General features: G+C 37.7%; 2 protein-coding genes across 2 annotated transcripts; both read left to right on the top strand.

The window, feature by feature from the left end:
• The first annotated feature begins 100 nt into the window (after nt 1–100).
• LOC112045202 (integrator complex subunit 5) lies at nt 101–12,159 on the top strand. Its single transcript, XM_024081297.2, has 17 exons — nt 101–437; nt 1,000–1,147; nt 1,845–1,955; nt 2,675–2,847; nt 3,400–3,520; nt 3,688–3,864; nt 4,056–4,214; nt 5,022–5,331; nt 5,593–5,770; nt 6,442–6,556; nt 7,046–7,269; nt 7,813–7,971; nt 8,781–8,897; nt 10,297–10,465; nt 10,836–10,975; nt 11,491–11,575; nt 11,941–12,159. Exons 1-17 carry the CDS (start codon nt 222–224, stop codon nt 12,081–12,083), a joined length of 2,745 nt encoding a protein of 914 aa, XP_023937065.1. The 5' UTR covers nt 101–221; the 3' UTR covers nt 12,084–12,159.
• A 452-nt stretch (nt 12,160–12,611) lies between these two features.
• Nucleotides 12,612–19,841, top strand: LOC112045201 (GPN-loop GTPase 1). Its single transcript, XM_024081295.2, has 9 exons — nt 12,612–12,820; nt 12,897–13,022; nt 13,612–13,779; nt 14,247–14,443; nt 15,716–15,913; nt 17,171–17,223; nt 17,337–17,425; nt 18,668–18,811; nt 19,730–19,841. Exons 1-9 carry the CDS (start codon nt 12,778–12,780, stop codon nt 19,810–19,812), a joined length of 1,101 nt encoding a protein of 366 aa, XP_023937063.1. The 5' UTR covers nt 12,612–12,777; the 3' UTR covers nt 19,813–19,841.
• The last annotated feature ends 18 nt before the right edge of the window (nt 19,842–19,859 follow it).

Below are 19,859 nucleotides of genomic sequence, written 5' to 3' on the forward strand. Positions count from 1 at the left end.
GCAACGAACTTTTTTATTTCTGGTCAGTCTATCGGTACGTCATTTTGACGTTGACATTTGACATGACGCGAACTTTTGAATTTGACATGTTATTATCCGCGTGTGAACTGTCAAACAATAGCTGGGATTTGATTTGGGTTGGGAGACGCATTTTTAATTTGTATTTTTATTTATCTCGGTAGCTAAACTCAATTTTGTATATAAAAATTGCAAGTCTAGCAATGAGTGCTCAGGCGAAATCCACCGCTTTGTCGGCGGATCTAAATAACTTTATTTACGGTGTATCTCGAAGAAACTTTCAAAATGCTCCGGACTTGACAAAAATTGGTATTTCTCTGCTGAAAAACTTTCCAGCAGCCAGAGATGCCGTGCTGGAGTACTTCGCAATGGTGTTCCATGATGCCGTCAACGTATCTATTAATCAAGCGGATTATGAGGTGAGAAGTGGTGACATGAATCTATACTAATATAATAAAGCTGAAGAGTTTGTTTGTTTGTTTGATTGAACGCGCTAATCTCAGGAACTACTGGTCCGATTTGAAAAATTCTTTTAGTGTTAGATAGCCCATTTATCGAGGAAGGCTATAGACTATATATTATCCCCGGATTCGTACGGGAACGGGAACCACGCGGGTGAAACCGCGCGGCGTCAGCTAGTATCTATATAAAAGCTGCTACCGATTTCCTGGTAGTCAAACGTGATGGCTTAAAGATTGTGCGAGGAGTGTCATCTATAGAGTAAGTAGATCATAGGTGGTCCAAAATTGCCATAACTAAATAAATGTAATAGAATTATTTACCTTTCAATTACTATTTACCAAGATTTATACAGAAACTTAGGAAGTAGTTTATCATTACTGAGATGTTGTGGTACACAATACATTGTATATTGAGTACCATAACATCTCCCCCCAACCCCACTATCTAGGGTAAATGCATCAAATTACAATAAAAGTATTTTATTTATTTGTTAATTAATAAAAATATTTCATTTCTTAGCCTGACTCAACCAACAATGGTTCACTGGACAGTGTCAGCATGATTGGTCCAGAGCTGAGTAGCCTGGGGGAATTCTGGGCACCATTCATTGCCCCCTGGTGCATCAATCTCATCATGGATATAGCTACAGAGAAGGCAAACTTACCAAGTAAATTTTTTTTTAGAAAACCTATCTTCCCACACACAATACACAATAGGGATGAAGACAGTTTTTAAATTGTATATAAATTAGCAATTTTGTAAAAGTAACAAGGTATCTACAATCATTACTTTTGGAGCTACAGGGATTTAAAGGGTCAGATTTGAGGAGCCGCCATGGATCCCTGAAAAATGCCCCATACAAAATGGTACAATATAATGACATTGTAGGTCATAATGATCGTTAGATTTGTATGGGCGTTCAAACAAAATTACTTGTATGTCTTTGTTATTTGTGTGTTTATGTTTATAGTTTATTTATTGAAAAATGTCACAATTAATGTAAGGAAGTTAAAACTGTATGAATGTTCATCTAATTACTATAAAAAGTAGATTTTGAAATTTTATAATCGTATTTATTTTGCAAATATCCAGACAATTTTTGCTTATTATGTATAAGTTAGTTAACATTGACCTTATTTACCCGAAAGTATCATAAAACTCAATATATTCAAACCTAGTCATCATCCCCCTTGTATAGTGCTATTCAGCACCAAGATTTTTATCCTCTAAATAATCTTTAACACTATAATAAGATTTGTGCCTATGTTGTGCCTGTATATTTTGCCAGCCCGGCTATACTAAAGTTACTCCCCTGCAAGGTAACTCTTTAAGTTAAAATTTTAACTTACTTATAATTATTTCAGATACCACATTGCAAAGCACTGAAGCTGTCAGAGTACTGTTGGATATCACCACTCAGAATCTCACTCTATTAAATGCTGAGGAAAGAGCCAAATGCATTGACATGATGTTAGGTATTTATGCAAGGAGCAATTTTTTATACATTTTATTAGTAAAAAACATACACACAGCAGTTTCATATTAATTAAACACATTTCGATCTAAATACGACTGACATAGTTATCTATCTTGGCATCCAGAAATGTGGCATGCAGGTAGATGTAATGACGTAGGCATCCGCTAAGAAAGGATTTTGATCTTTTCTACCCTCAAGGGGATGAAAGTTTTTATAAAATTGTGTAAATTTTGCGGCGAATTTGGAATGAAAATAGATTTTACTCTGGATTAACAGAAAAGAAGAAAACCTGGTGTTTTAACACCTTTCATTTGATTGCTAAGTAAATCTAATGGTGCCTCTACGTCATCAGGCATCAGAGATAAAACAATCCAAGAGCATGAATTCCTGTGGTGCTAACATTTTTTTTAAATTTTTTTTTTTATTATTTAGAAATTAGCTCTTGACCACAATCTCACCTGATGGTAAGTGATGATGCAGTCTAAGATGGAAGCGGGCTAATTTGTTAGGAGAAGGATGAAAATCCAAAATCCACACCCCTTTTGGTTTCTACACGACATCGTACCGGAACTCCTAAGCTTGGCGGTACGTCTTTGTCGGTAGGATGGTAACTAAATGCGGCCGAAGCCTCCCACCAGCCAGACCTGGACCAATTAAGAAAATCTCATCTTGATTTGTCTACCATGGGCGTTGCTGTAAAGAAGCCATAATGTCCAGGTTGTCGCGCATGCTCGTGGGCGGTGGGCTGGGTGGGGCGCGCTGAGCCGGCGCTGGTGGCCCCTAGAGCATTGACCCTCAACGCTGACGCGGCGCGCGCGGTGCTAGCTCATCTCGCCAACCACCCGCCTGCTCTGGTCCACGTCAGGGCTGCTTTGGTGGACTTGTTCCAGGTAAGCAACAATTAAAAAAAAAAAGAGGTACCTTTTGTTTGTAATTATTGTGGTTCTTCACCTGAAAGATTGGTAGGTAAAAGAAGATTTGCTTGCTACAAACCATTGTGATGGGCAAGATTGCAGACAAAAGAGGAGTATGAAGAAGGAAGATGTCCTGGCTACGAAACTTATGGGAGTGAACTGGCATAAAAACAGTCGAAGAACTTTTCTGCCTAGCCATAGACAAGGAGAAATTAAGAAAGTTGACCAACCTTCATTAATGGAGAGGCACTTCAAAGAGTTATGAATATTTCGACACTGTCAAGTGAAATATTCATAGGGCACTTTCTGTTAATCTAGACCTACAGAATACTAGTATGAAATTTGTTAAGTGATATTGTCTTATACAACTCGCAATTTTCCGGTTTTTTTACAAACATCAGTGTACAGTAGCTCAATATCCTCTTTCCTTTAAAAATTAAGGCCTGGGCCTGGGAATGAATTAAACAGCACAGTTTAATTCATTAAAAAATAAAAAAAAAATAATAAATTATATTTTTTTATTAACAGGAAGCAATCAGAGAAGACAGTAAAGCTGAATCAAAAAGAGATGTCATTCCATATCTACTGACCCTTGCTTCCAAATCGGACATTGTATTAAAGGCGCTTACACAAGATATTGAAAAAACTTGTGAGTAACAATATTACTAAATAATAAAATAACCTTTAAAAATGTAAATATGAAATGAAAGGTTTGATGAGAAGACGAAAGACGAAAAATAAAAAAAAATATTAGTTTTTTGTTTTACTTAATTTATCTATTTAACTAATATAAATTATATTTTATAATTATTTTAGTGACAGACGAAGTGATGGATAGACTGTATGTAGTATGCAATACACATAGACACAGCGGGGCATGGGAGAGCGTCGGCCCCGCTTCTCTAGTAGCGCTGCTTCTGAGATCTGATGTGCATTGCTTCTTGCTGCTTCTGAAGCAAGCGCAGAAGAATCTATTCTGTAGACAGTTGCTGGGTGAGTAATCAGTTTGAACCGTCTATACAATTTTAATTATACATATAAAAAATTATTTTACATAATGTCTGTCACATGATACATAAAAACCAAAATGATGTCTGTTGTCAAAAATAAATTAAGAAGGGAGATTATACATTTTCAGTTTTTTATGTCTAGACTATATTCAATAAAAACAAAAAACATTACAGAGTATCTTCTCCAAAAACTGGAATATGAAAGCCTGTTCCCGGACTCCAATCTACCCCTAGTGATGAGCGCTGCAGAGGAGATCAGCATTGTTCGAGAGAAGCTGTTGATGGGCAACCAGCTGGAGCAGTATTCTATTGCCAGAATACTCATTATAGTCAGTAAGTTCATATCATTAGTGATCTAAAGGTCCCCTCCGACCGCCTCGCTTCGACTGGTTAGTATTCTTCGTATGGATTTGTATGGGCATGCTCACTACATCAACTGCGTCACCGAATCACCGGTGTCTACGAGCGCGCTGCGAGTGGACCACTAGATGATAGCTCACTGTTGGCATGCACACCTGGTAGACGATCACGCGAGATTTACTGGTGAAAACGCGGCGTCCACCCATGGTCCACTTATCGACTGCAAGAGGATGCCTAGCGACGAGGCGTTGCGTCCCGGGTGGCTCTAATGAGCTTTGATCTTTATATTAATTTTAGTTTTAAAGCTGTTTGTGATACAAGATGTCTACTAAAGCTGTGTTTATTTCTTCCACCAATCAATTGCTGTTATGACAAAGGTTTTTATAAAGGGCCTTACTGACACTTAAAAGCAAAGCTTGCTGTTTTTTTTTTGTACATTATGGGTTTGGAATACAAGAAATATGAAAGGAAACAGTTGGTTTCCATCATGTATTTGTGGAGTTTAATAAGCTAAATAGGTAACACAGCCAAATGGCACATACAAAACATCAATGTACACACGTTTTGTACACACACACACATATAACCATTAGATGTAACATAGTAACTTTAATAAAGGCTCAGGCTCGTAAAAAGTTAACAAAAAATCGGATTTTTGTATTTATAATTTTAGTATAGATACTTAAAATTTAGCATTTGGTAAGTCCAAGATTGACTTTGGTATCGATTGATTAATTTTTTTTCCATTAGGTACTAATTATTGTGTAACTTTCTTACCAGGTTACAATCTGCCATCAGAATTTGTAAGCACAATCAGCTATCTCCTACAATACTCTCGGAATGATACCACCCTAGCATTACTAGTACGAATCATATCCGGGACAATCACCCTCCACACCCCAGCAGATTGCCCGGATGTCAACATGGATACAGAGAGATACCAGGGCTTCATAAAGACCGGAGTAGAATATGCGTTGAGAGATGCCATGATATCAGATACACAAGTCAACAAGTGCTTCGTGCAAGGAGCATGCAAAGACTTCAAAACGAACCTGTATTACTATTGCGCGAACATTGTTAAACTGTTAAGGTGAGTTTTGTGTTATTTTGAAAGACCTTTTACGATACCTTTATGCACTGTTCTTTTTGCATCCTTCAAAATCATTAATATCAATCCCATCAAAAAACAACACTTGTAAAATATACCAATTCGAGCAACTCTGTTTTACTGTGAAAAGTTGTGAGATCCATGTAAAACGAACGACCGCCGTCGACCGCCTCGTGTAAATGAACACTTACCGGTTTCAACTTTTTCTGTTGCGGCTTTTTACAATAATATTAAACGTTGTAGGTGGGAGAATTCATCTCGCGTATCACATCTCCGCACTCGTCCGATCGGTCGCGCGGTGGAGGCGAACCTGTACCGTATCGGCGGCGCGCTGCAAGACTACGCGTCCATACTGCGAGTGCGGAACTCCTGCACGTTGGCCAGCTTGGACGAGATGCCGACTTGTCATGCACTCGCTGAGGTATCATATTGTCTAGAATTTGGACTCTAGATTCTAGAAATCGGCAACAGAAATACATCATCTGTGAAAAAACTGTCTAGCTAGCACGATTCATGATATACAGCCTGGAAAGACGAACAGACTTAGTCTTAGTAGTATATTCCCGTTGTACCCTTTGGGTATGGAATTTTAAGAGTTGAGTTAGTGTCTGAAGACAAGAGTATTCGACCAATTATGGACCCCATAAGAAGAGGCAGAGGGACTCAGCTGATGGAGAAGCTTTTCCATCCACTGAGTCACTCTGACTTATCTTATGAGGTTAGATAGCTATGCTCAGAGTATCTATCACTGCATAATTAGAAACGAATAAATCCGCCGGAGAACAAAAGTCACTGATATAGCTCAAAGAGCCGCGAAGCTCTGTTCAGAGTTAATCAATCAATATATTATATTTATTTGTTAAGACCTTGTAAACTGTATCAGCAAATAAAGGATTTGATTTGATTTAATCAATTAATCAATGTATTTATTTGCAGATACAAGTGTACAGGTAGTAGGTTGATGCAAATTGTGTATATATCTTGCCTATTTGGCATGCAATAGCGCTGGCTCTTTAAATCGAATGTTGTGTGGCGTTTTAGAACAGATTTAGCATATTTATGCGAACAATAAACAACTGGTATTTGCAACAGGTGCTGGATAGAGCGGACATGTCCGGCACAAAATCTCCGCCGCCCAGTGTTGAAGTTATCTTGAAAGTAGTGCAGGCTACTGTGAAATATTTCTTCAGGTGTCTTCACGAAGAAGGTGAGTTTTAGTGATTTAAACTATTTTGTTGAGGGAGATACGAGTATACTAAAACATTGACTTGTAAGTGTAAGACTTATGTAAATAGACACTTTTTGTTTCTATTTTACTAAAGAAACTGAGATAGCTGATATTTAGACATTTATTTCTGTATCATTTGGCACGCATCACAGACCTGTGTGACAAAATTACGCGATATTCCAGATATGTGTTCAGTTAAATCTATCAGTGATCAGTCGCTCGACTATAAAATGATCTTTTGATAGCATTGCATGAATTAAGTTAAAGGAACGAGACTCTTCTTGATGTGGTAACTTTCTGGGTATTACTGTCCACCACTCAACTCTTCCACTGTAGTTTGATTTAGCTTTTGATCTTAGCAAGTGTAATTAGCATTTTGGCAAGACTATTTGTATGCTCATGCAGTTTAATTTTGTGTTTTATGGCATGTTTTCATTATTTTTTGTCATTTATACCTTGATTTTCTAGATATAATGACAAAATTACGCGGAGTACAGACCGCGAGTCGTCTCCTACGCAAGCTGTGTCTACACAGTAAGCTGGCGCGAGCGGTGGCGTTGCGCGATTTGCTGGAGACGGCCATGTTCCGCGAGGACAAGATCTTCGGCAGCAGGACCGTGGTCGCCAACACTGTGGCCACGCCCCAGAGGTGGAGCCACGATGAGCTGCTTATACACATGAATCAGAAACATGTGAGTCCAACTATATAATATTAGTGTCTTATACAATGGAAATTGCATGAAATAGTCCCTGGTTAGAACTGATCATTCGTCTGGCCTCTTCAGACGTCTTCTCTAGAAATAAATATATCAGTGTAACAGATCATTATAGTAGACTTTGAAAGATTTTTTGGCTCCAAATAATATATTATGGTGTGCATGTCTCTGATGCTATGGTAAAAAATATTGATATTTTCAAATTGACGTTAAAGGTTAATATGAAGTATAGTTTGTACCACGTAACAACCAACATATAGAGACCATTTGTTTTAGAAATTTCCTTTAAACATAATGCAGAAATGATCAATTTTGGATCAGTTTATTACGTTGTCAGGTGTCGCGTGTTATAATGTTAGTGCAATTAACAGAAAAGGTTTACTTGACGTTGTATTTGTACCAGGGCCCAATAACCCTGGAAAATGCTGATATATCTAGATTGCTTTATTACGCTTTCACTGTGTTATATAGTAAAATCATTTTACAGAAAAGGTTTACCTGAAGTTATATTTGTACCAGGGCCCCATAACCCAGCTGACGCAGAGCCACACGTCGGTGTTCCACGCGGGCATCATCGGCAAGGGCGTGCGGAGACAGGGCAGCCAGGACGAGACCGACGCGCCGCCCATACTCACCACCAACAACGAGCTGCTCATGGGCGCGCTCATGTCTTGTATGGTGAGTGTCGTTTGTACCAGGGCCCCATAACCTAAATGACGCAGAGGCCAGAGTCACATACTCATCACCAACAGCAGGCTGCTCATGAGTGCACCCATGTCTTGTATGGTCAGTGTCATTTGTACCAGGGCCCCATAGGTGATACAGAGCCAGCTGGGTGTTCCATCATGGCATCATCGGCAAGACGTGCGAATTCACGGCAGCCAGGACGAGACCGACGCGGCGCCCATACTCACCACCAACAACGAGCTGCTCATGGGCGCGCTCATGTCTTGTATGGTCAGTGTCGTTTGTACCAGGGCTCTATTACCCAACGGAAGCAGAGCCACATATCACCTTAGACGAATTATATAGAGACATGCCTCGCTAGACGTTACCCCTCTGTCAAAGTATGAGATCAACGATCTAACGCGATTAAATAACTGTTTCTATAGAATGATGTACAATTTTGTTGGTGAATTTGGATGTTACATCTCCATAGTTAATGACTCTATGCTCATCACCAGTAACGAGCTGCTCATGGGCGCGCTAATGTCTTGTATGGTCAGTATTATTTGTACTAAAGCCCCATTATCAAGTAGAAGCAGAGCTACTCGTACATACCTACATCTACATGATTGTTAGGTCAGTGTTATTTGTACTAGGACCCCATAGCCGATGCAGAGCCAGCTGGTGTTTCACGCTGGTATCATCATCAAGGCTTGCTGTTTACTCATTTGATATGTCAGATGTTATACATTAGTTATCATGCTACCCTAGTATCGTGTGGCGCGTTTCCTTTTTTTATATGAAATTGTTAATTGTGGCAGGATGGTAACAGCGGTGTGGTGGAAGGCGCGACGTCCGTGTCTCTGCTACTGGTGGAGTTGGTCTCGCCTGATGTCATGTACAATGGGCTGCCGTGGCCTGATGAGGATTTTACTAAGGTATGGTGTGTTATTGTCATTATTGTATATCTAGCCTGTGTGTATTATATATGGCCTGGTGAGGGTATCGCAGTTGTCGCGCTTTTACTATAATGTTTTGCCAAATGGCGGTTGCGCGCCGTTTAGTTCTAGTTTTGGCTATCGCGTCATAAAAATTTGTGGCATTATATAGCTTTGCAAAAAGAGTAGAAATTATTAGGGGCGCCACTATCGCCAATATGGCAACACAAATAGTGTTTATATTGACAACGTAAACGTAACCATAACAATCTAACCTTCAAAAACCTTGTAAATATTGTAAAATACGTCCGTTAAGACATATTAGTTGCATATTTTATTTTATTAGAATATTTATCATACGACATAATGATATATTATATATATTAGTTTATTTTATGATATTTATAATTATTATATAATTTGTGTATTATGGTTTATGTATTAGTGTGTAGTTATTTGTATGTATGTATATGTACAATCACACCACCTACAGTTGTCCTAATAACTTCCTAAGCCTAAGGTTGCCTGGAAGAGATCGCTACTAAGCGATAAGACCGCCTTTTGTATTCTACTTTTTCTTGTGTTTCTGTTTTGCTTGTTTTCTTTTATTTTTGTGTTGTACAAATAAAGAGTATTAAATAAAAAAATAAATAAATAAAACACTTTAGAGCACAACATTTATAGTACTTTAAATAAATACAAACCTGTTATCTCAGCAGTTCTTCGGTTAACATTGTCCAGATCCAACAACATTTTGGCTTCGAATTCTGCCAGACATCTCTTTTTTTTTAATATTCCCATTCCTCTCCAACTAGTCTGGAAAGACTGCTAGGAGTGGGTACGACAATAGACCAACGGGGATCCTCGGTGATGAATCCGACCGCTCATACCGTTGAGCTATTTTTATATAGTTTGTTTGTTTTTTTGTTTGTTTGATTGAACGCGCTAATCTCAGGAACTACTGGTCCGATTTGAAAAATTCTTTCAGTGTTAGATAGCCCATTTATCGAGGAAGGCTATAGGCTAGATATATTATCCCCGTATTCCTAGAAGGTATATTATCCCCGTATTCCTACGGGAACGGGAACCACGCGAGTGAAACTGCGCGGCGTCAGCTAGTAGTACATAAAGTGGCGGGTGCCACTATGGATTGTCATATTCATCTTGTGCCCCAATAATATTATTTCACTGCCAATATTTTCTCACAATCTGTTAATGTCCTAAATAATTCCGAGACATTTGACAGTATAGACACTAATAACTGACAAGTTGAACAGTGTTGTAAGAGGGAAAAAAAGTTCCCTTTCTACACTTCTTTGGAAAGCTATAGCTGAGCCTTGCATTGGTGCGAGCCGTGGCTGCCTCGCTGTTGTTAGTGTTTGTGTGTATTCGTTGGTAGCAAGTGAGCATAGAGCGCGAGCTGTACATGCGCTGCGCGGTGGAGCGCTGTGGAGTGTCGCGCGCCGCTCTGAGGCGCATCGCCCGCGCGCGCCCGGCGCTGTGCCTCGCCTCGGCGCTGCTGCGGGCCGCGGCTGCATCGTTGCTGCATCGGTTGAGAGCACATTTGGGTGAGTGTGCAATATACAGGGTGCTTGGGAGTATTTCCCATAACTCTAGGGTTATATTCTTTAAGGAAAATTAATTTAAAATGTCTAAGGAAGATGTGTTCTAAAATTAACATTTTTGGGAGTAAAACAGTCTTACCACTTGTGATACATGAATAATCGGAACTATTTCAATGAATTTGTATGAAAACATAAAAAGTTTCATTTTTAGTTAAAAATAATTAGTTATGCAGTTCGGCTCCTATAAGTGGACATGTTAATACCTTGAAGTTATGAAAAATTCTCCGCATCACCCTGTATAGTAGGATGATTCATTTCATTAGAAAACCTGACTTGTGTTCATAAATATTATATATGCGATATGTATTTCCAGACAGGCACAAGCAATCTGCAGAGATGACATGTGAAATGTTAGCACTAACCGAACTTCTGTCTGTGATGACGTTGGGACAGTTGCTGCCGCATCCTCTGAGCCACATACTGGAACTGGCGCCTGAACTGACTGCGAGTGAGGTAAGAACTTTATAATCTGTGACAAGAGTAGAAATTAATAAAAAAATTGGCAACACTGCGTATGCTGTCATTATTATGACAGACTATATTTATAGAGCGACCGAATAACATTGGTAATTTTATCAGATATTTAACATCATAGTCCCGTGAAACCATGATTTTTTCTAGAATAATCATTACCCTTCCTTTTGGCTTTGCCACAGTCGGGTAAAAAGTAGCTTTTGTTTTGCTCCAAATTCCAAATTATCTCTATACCTACATTCATCAAAATCGGTTTAGCCGTGAACAGGTAACAGATACTAGACAAAACATCGCATTTATAATATTAGTATGGAGACAAGAGCTACTATTACTCTTTCTTTAAAAAAATGCACAAGTATCACATTCTACAAAGTAATACCTATTAAAGATATTTATTCTAAAAATGTATATTTTACTGTACCATACACTAGCTGTTCTGGATTTTCATCATTACAGTGTAACTATAAATTACCATTAAGCATTTCTGTTTACAGGTTGTACAAGTGCTACGTGATTGTATATGGAACTACACGCGTGACCACGTGCCTTCACCTGCACTGTTTAGTTGTGACTCTACAGGTAATTATGTTAATAAGATAATAGTCAATGGTCAGGTCACTTGGCTTAAAAAAATATTACAGCTTAAGATAGTTATTCATCTTCTTTAAATTTAAAGATTCGTGATTAGTGAATGAAAAGTTTAACTGCCCCATACTGCGTGTGCCCGTTGCGTGCATATGTAGAGGCAGATATCTAAATTGATTATATTATTATTTTTTTTGTAGTTCTTATGGTACTAACATAGATTATAAGTTATGATGATTATTTTATTATACAAACATAATCAAATAAACTGAAAGCCGAAATAAACAGATTTTATTTTATTTTTTTTATTAAAAGATTTTTTTTTTTATTCCGGAACATAATTATATTTTTTCTTTCAGGTCTACATTGGCGTGATCCATCTACATGCAAACCACCTGCTACATACACAGACACGTTACGAATAATTATACAGAAAAGAATATCCAAGCTAGGTCACATGTACCCAATTATGTTTTTAAATCTCGAGAAATATAATATATAGATTTTTATATAATCCGGTTTTGTAAATATTTGTACAATGTTTTAGTTTAAGAAATAAAAGTGCCTAAGTTGTGTAATGAGATTTTTTATTTTTGTTTAAAATCTATTTCTATACACGATTCTATTACGATTCGATACAAGTAATTATAATTGAATTTACGGAAGATTATGTACCAAAAATAAATTCAAGAAATTGCAGAATAAATTTGCAAACAGTAACGGAAACAAAATGTCATTGGCATTGTTTTATAATTTCAATAGAAAATTCAACATATTTGTACCCCCCTCAGTGCTGCCCCTAGCGGATTTTTACCTTACCTTTAAGGAATACCTTCAGAGGAAAATGGTTCATTCAGATGCATGACTGTGCATGCTAAGTGACGTGAGTCGCTCGCAGTCATTCTGTCAGTGTTGCCAGAATACGTATCTGTAAAGTTAATTCTTCCGAGCTTTCAAGTCGTTTCTAATCTGTGAAACTAGTTGTCAAATGTCATTGGTTTGTCAATGTCAAGTCAAGTTGTCATGTCAAGTTTGAAATTTGAATAGTTTTTGTTTTGTAATTTTTATTTCGTATTTTTCCGTTGTTCGATATTTTCTCAAATAATATCCAATTTACCATTTTTCTAATTTTGAAATTAATTAACAGTTTTGTAAGGAATAATCTCTAAATATTGTAATCAAACAAAAGTATAAAAATGGAAGAGGAATCACCGAAACCAGTCTGCCTTATAATATTAGGTTACTAATTGAAATTTCTCTATTTTTTGCTATTAATAAGCAAATTACTGTTAACAGTAGGGTTTGTATGTAACAGGGATGGCTGGCGCAGGCAAAACATCGTTCACAAGGCGTTTGGCGGGCAAAATTACAAATGGTTCGAAACCGTATTTAATAAACTTGGACCCAGCGTGTAGAGAGGTTCCATACCCGGCGAATATAGGTAATTCAGATCTTTCAAGCTGTAGTCTCTTACGGACTTGCTAGAAGTAGAAGCTACCATTTAACTGGCATTTAGAAGTATTTAGTCATGTTGTGTGTGATTAAAACATTTTATTGGGAAGCTTTCTTTGCCACACCACTGCCTTATTTTACTATAAAGTTTTATCCCCTTAATGAGTTTTACTTTTATGTTAATAAGTAGCCCTTTAACTAGTAATAAAACCAGTACTAATATTATAAACAGGTAAAGTTTGTGAGCTTGTAAGAGGTAATCTATGGATGTAATTAACCAATTCGCAAAGTTATTTTACCAGTGGAAAGCCACGTTATTTGTAAATGTCATGGGCTCATTTTATCCTCATGTTCCCACAGGAATGGGAACTATGTAGTTGAAATTGTTGGGTGTCTGCTAGTTAGTTAATAAAACTGTAAAAAAATAAACATTTGCATCAATTTTGTCTTTTTAACAATTCAATTATTCACAGAATGAGATATCAGCTTAGTATTCAAAACAATAAATCTAAATTTAAGTCTTTTATTAATTATCCTAACCTTTATTTTCCCAATTAACCAGATTTTTTATTATTTAGATATAAGAGACACAGTGAATTACAAAGAGGTTATGAAACAGTATGGCCTGGGCCCAAATGGAGGCATAGTGACAGCTCTGAATCTGTTCTCAACTAAATTTGGACAAGTTGTTGACCTCATAGAGAAAGCCGGCAAGAAACATAAATATTGCATAATTGATACACCAGGTATGTTTCCTTAGTTATTTTAAATTTGTTTATAACAGCGTTTCCCAATCTTTTTCAGCCACAGACCCGTAGGAAATCAAGCACAGTTTTCACAGACCCCCATAATAAAATAAACAGAAAAAAATCTGATTAGATATTTATTTTAGTTATTACAGATACAAAATAGGTGCTTATAACTGTTTACTATAAAAAATATGAAAAGCGTTCCAAGTTGAAGTAAGCAGTAAGATCCATGTTTGAAGGTCAGACCATCTCAATAATCAAATTAGTATTTCAAATATGAAACATTAGCAATTATGTATGGCCCAGAGATGACACTGCAGACTCCCACACATATACTCGCAGACCCCCAGGGGTTTGTGGACCACAGGTTGGGAAACAATGGTATATATAGGTGATAGTTTCACACTTATTATTACATGGGCTTGATTTAGATCAACTATTACTATAAAATTCCATGTCACCAGGTCAAATAGAAGTGTTCACGTGGTCAGCGTCAGGTACTATAGTGACAGAGACACTGGCTGCCTCATGCCCCACAGTGGTGGTGTATGTCATGGACACAGTGCGCAGTGTCTCACCCGTCACCTTCATGTCCAACATGCTGTACGCCTGCTCCATACTGTACAAGACTCGCCTGCCCTTCATTGTTGTTATGAACAAGGTAATGTTGTGCACTATTAAGTGATAAAAAAAAAGCAAAATTCTTTTATTTCAATTAGGCTTAGTTTACAAGCATGTCAAAGCTTAATTTAATCTAATGGTGGTAATAACAGACGAAAAATTAAAATTAAAGTTACAAGGGTTCCAAACGCACCTTGGTCCGAGAAGAGCCCACAACAAACTCAGCCAAGTTTTATTTTTTTTGTTTACCACCATTTTACAAACTTATTTAAAACTAAGCACACAGTCGTATTATACAGTTTAACACCAAGCTTTTTATTATTTATATACTCACTAGCACTATAATAAGACTACTAAAAGCTTGCGTTAAAAAAAAAAAAAAAAGGAGGCAAGGACGACCACATAAGAGATGGGAGGATGACCTGCCGAAAGGATGGCGAGGAAAGGCCAGAGATCGAGTAGAGTGGAAAAGTCTGGAGGAGGCCTATGTCGAAGGACAACCTGATTGCTCTTGTGTATAAATTAAATAATAGTATTAGGTATATCATATGTATACAGCAGTCAGAGAATAAAGGCTATTTTTATTTTTATTTTATTTTAAAGCTTGTGTTTAATAAACACTTTGAACTTTTTGAGAGACATTCCAGTGGCTTCATGTGGTAGTTTAGTTTACCCTTAAAGGAATTACTAATTTTTTGTAATCTACTGTGGTGTGCAACAATTTTATTTTTATATACTTGTAGTCAGATGTATACTTATGCAATCTTTTGATTTTGCCATACAGTTACAAGATTTTAAGTGTAACCCGATACGCAGTCTTGATTTTGTTTGACCTGTGCGATGCGACGCTGGACGAGGGACACATGCACATTATTTTGGAGATGTCATGCACCCGATTATACCTTAGCTTTGTTCGCGCAAAGCTAACGCTTCCCATCCTACTCCAACACATCCAATAAGTACCTCTCTGTCCCGCATAATCCCCGTTATTTCTAAACGCCGCTGAAAACTAAATTAATTAGTCGCACGTGATCAACCGCAACCTATATGCGCGCGCGCACCGCGACCCTACGATATTTCGCTTTTATGTTACCAAAAACTATGTGGTAAAACTTGGCTGTGATTGTGAGTGCGAGTGAAGAAGAAGTCCTTCACCCCTCCTTTCCTAGCAAAGCCGAACGCGAACAAGCTTATAATATTATTATATTTATTACAGGGAAAGTATCTACAATACGTTATCCTTTTCGTGTAACTTTAACTATTAATTTTACGCAAAACCACAGAAGATTTCAGATGATTCACGTTATTGCAGACAGATGTAGTAGACAACAGCTACGCCGTGGAGTGGATGCGGGACTTCGAGGCGTTCCAGGAGGCGCTGGACGCGGACGGGGACGGCGAGGGCGAGGGCGCCACCTACGTCGGCAACCTCACGCGCTCCATGGCGCTCGCGCTCGACACTTTCTACGCTGACCTGAAGAGCTGTGGAGTTAGTGCACATACGGGACAGGTATCCTACTTCCTACTAACATTATAAACGCGAAAGTTTGTACGTTTGGATGTTTGTTACTCTTTAACTGCCTCATTGGTCCCGTCGTTAGCTGGTGGTTCGAATCCCGGGTCAGGCCAACAATAAAAATAGGTGATTGGGATTTTTCTTACAAGGAAAATCTTAATAGCAACCTGGAGCTGGGAAGTTGGCGGTATTAGTACACCCCGTGTTTCGGAGAGCACGTAAAGCCGTCAGTCCTGCGCCTGATCTCTCACCGGTCGTGTCGGTCTGCCGTCCCAGCGGAATAAGAGAGTGAGGGAAGAGATAGTGCACCTGTGCTTGCGCATACACTTGTGCACTATAATATCTCCTACATAGTTAATCTCACCATGAGATTAGCCGCCGTGGCCGAATAGTCGGACGGGAGCATATTATTACTCTTCTTTCTTCTGGGCTGTTTCCGCACTTAGCCAAGTGTTTGGCCGTTGTGCGTGATATTTTTACTCTTTAACGCCGCAACTACTAAACCGATTTGGCTGAAATTTGGAATGGAGATAGATTTTACTCTGGATTAACACATAGGCTAACTCTTTGTTCCGAAAATATCTATGGTTTTCCGAGATTTGCAAAAAACTAATGATTTTGATGGTATGAATGTTTGTTACTCTTTCACACCTTTGAAATATGAAGTAGAGATTATAGTCTGGATTAACTCAGGCTACTTTTTATCCCGGAAAAATGCAAGGTTCCCGAGGATTTGTTAAAAACTAAATTCCACGCGGACGAAGTCGCGGGCGTCCGCTAGTGAGTTTATAAAAGAAAAAAAAATATATATTTCATTAGGTTTATTTTTTTAAAACAATTTTTAGGTTAACAATCAGTTTTTAAGTGTCCTTACCTATGTTATAAGATAATAGTGATAATTTGTCGAAAACTTAAAATTAAAGTAACGAGTGTTCCAAAACGTGCCTTGGTCTGAGAACAGCCCACAATACACTTCATTCTTCTTCAAACAATCACCTTTTTATTATTGTTTATTATTAATTTGCCCGACCGAGGATACAAACCCAGGACCTCATGATTCTAAACCACATGGACATGGACCAACGAGGCTGACAACTTTGTAATTACACTTTTGACAGACATTTCACCTAATTTATATAAATTTAAAACACATTAAATGTTGACATACTTGACTAGCTGATCCGAAAGACATTGTCCTGCAATCCCTAAAGATTTTCATTTTTAATCCTCATTTCAATATTTTATTTACAGGGCATAGATGAATTTTTCAAATTAGTAGATGATGCAGCTGAAGAATATGAAAAGTAAGAAAAATACTTTATTTTTTAATATTGTTTTAATATCTTTTGGCATCTGTGAAATGTTAAGAATTAATATTAATTTTAATGTGATTAATCTAATTTCAAGTAATTTTTAGAGACTACAAAGCCGATTGGTTAAGAATGCGCGCAGAAAAGTTAGAAGAGCAAAGAAGAAAAGAAGAGGAATTAAAAAAAGGAGATAAAAGTAAGAGATAAGCTAAGCACGAACCTTCTATGTGTGAAAATCGAATCAAAACTGTTTTATCAAAATTCTGTCTTAAAATCAAATTCCATTGATGAAAATAATACAAGTCTTAATTTTTTACGTTAGGTATTATTGTTACAAAGTAACTCATTAATATTTTTTTTTTAAATTTTTTTATTATATAAAATAAAAATAAAATAAAACACAAAAACCGCTATGTAATGCTTCGACCTCCGATTTTAAAGTGTCGGAACCGAAGTTGTAATAATAATCGGAAGTTCCGACTATACTTATCTGGTGTCGAAGCTCCGTAACATAGTAACCAGTCCCCTTAGCCAAGAGCGTAAATCGCTAACGCTTCGAAATGCTATCGACAGGTCACGTGATCAAGATCTGTCAATCCCATACATTTTTCTAGCGATCGTAGAAAGAGATCGATGCCACTTGGCTAGGGGGGCTGGTTTGGCGGACAATATAATTGACTGCCAAGCGAGTATTGTATTGTAGTATTATCATGATCATCATTATCAGCCGATGGACGTCCACTGCTGGACATGGGCCTCTTGCATGGACCTCCAAACAAAACGGTCTCGAGTCGCCAGCGTCCAGCGGTTCCCTGCAACCCGTTTGATGTCTTCGGCCCACCTTATGAGGGGTCGACCAACACTGCGCTTTCCGGTGCGGGGTCGTCATTCCAGCTCCTTGGGACCCCAACGTCCATCGGCTCTTCGAACTATGTGGCCTGCTCGCGAAGCTGAAGTAGCAATACTTCAGCTTCGCGACTCGCTGAGCTATGTCAGTGACTTTAGTTCATTTGATCACCTCATTTCTAATTCGATCACGCAGAGAAACCCCAAGCATAGCTGCTGAGTGTAGTAGTATTGTGGACTCAGACTAAATACATAAGGACTAGTATCGCACCCAAATTCACGAACAAAATTTTCTGCCATTTTCTAAGGAAAACTAGCTTAGATTTCATACATATTTTATACTAAACTAGAAGTTTTTGTTCGTTTTTTACACCATATAACTACACAAAAAGGTATTTTTACGGAGGTTTTTAACCGACGGACACGATTGTAAACTATGAAACATCGATTCTTTAGAGACAGTGTTTATAATTGCATAAGATCGTTGATCATATACGTTGACAGAAAAATAATGTCTTGCGAGGCAGGTCTTTATCTAATTAGTCTGAGGTTGTGTATGACAATGTCTTACGATGACGTCACACTGTCGTAGGCGATCCAGACACGGTGATAGACAAAAAGAAGCTAATAGACGAAGTGGCGTGCGGGCGCGAGCTCAGCGACATGTACCTCAAGCACCCCGCCAACGAGAGCTCCAGCGACGACGAGGGCGAGGAGACGGCGCCGCAGGAAACCGGTATGTATTTATTTACACGCAGACGCCCGCGACTTCGTCCGTGTGGTAATCATTGTAAACTTTCAATTTCACCACTTTAGGGGTTGAATTTTAAAAATTTTGAATTATATTATTTCATGATTTAACAAATTATTTGACAAATTTTTAAAACTGTAACTTTAAAAATGAAGGACTTTCCATACAAACTTTCAACTCCTATTTCACCCCCTTCTCATTTTATTTTCGCAACCTTCTCCGTATTATGGTCTTAAATTGTGCCAAGTTTCATTTGAATTCATTCAGTAGTTTCAGCGTGATGGCCGAATAACAAAAAAAACATGGACAGATAGACAAAAAATCGAAAAATAATATTTTTAGCTTCAGTATCGATTATATAATGCCCCCCAACAAAAATTTTCAAAATATCTTCAATGTACAGAATTCATATTGTAAGTGTAGATTCTAGATGGAATTCGACCAGTTTTTAACCGACTTCCAAAAAGGAGGAGGTTCTACGTTCGACTGTATGTATGTTTTTTTTTTATGTATGTTCAGCGATAATACCGTCATTTATGGACCGATTTTGAAAATTCTTTTTTTGTTTTGAAGGGTTTATATTATAAGTATAGATACAGATTACTTGAAACATAAAGTATAAAGAAGAGAAATCACACAATAAAGTCCTTACCTCTCTAGTCTATGAAGGAATAAAGAATGTGCATGTGTGAGAACTCAGCCTTCCCTCCATTACAGCGCAGTAGCCAGGACTTAGTTCTGCCAAGAACGTCTAATAAATGTAATTTGAAGTGGCGATTGATTAATTATGAAGTTTTGGCTTTCTAACTTATATTTTTCTAGCTAGGCTATCAAACGGCAAAATAAAAATGAATAGCTTATAATTTTCATTATAAATAGTAAAGAAATATTTTCCTATTGTAGATGACAAACCTGAAGATGTCGCCGCATTTCAAGAATTCATCAGGAAACACGTGAAACCAAATAACACTGAACATAAAACCTGAATTAATATATTTTAAATCAGATTCAAAAAGGTTTGTTTTTTTCTTAA

This window comes from Bicyclus anynana, chromosome 7 (assembly GCF_947172395.1).
Source record: "Bicyclus anynana chromosome 7, ilBicAnyn1.1, whole genome shotgun sequence".
Lineage (NCBI taxonomy): Eukaryota > Metazoa > Arthropoda > Insecta > Lepidoptera > Nymphalidae > Bicyclus > Bicyclus anynana.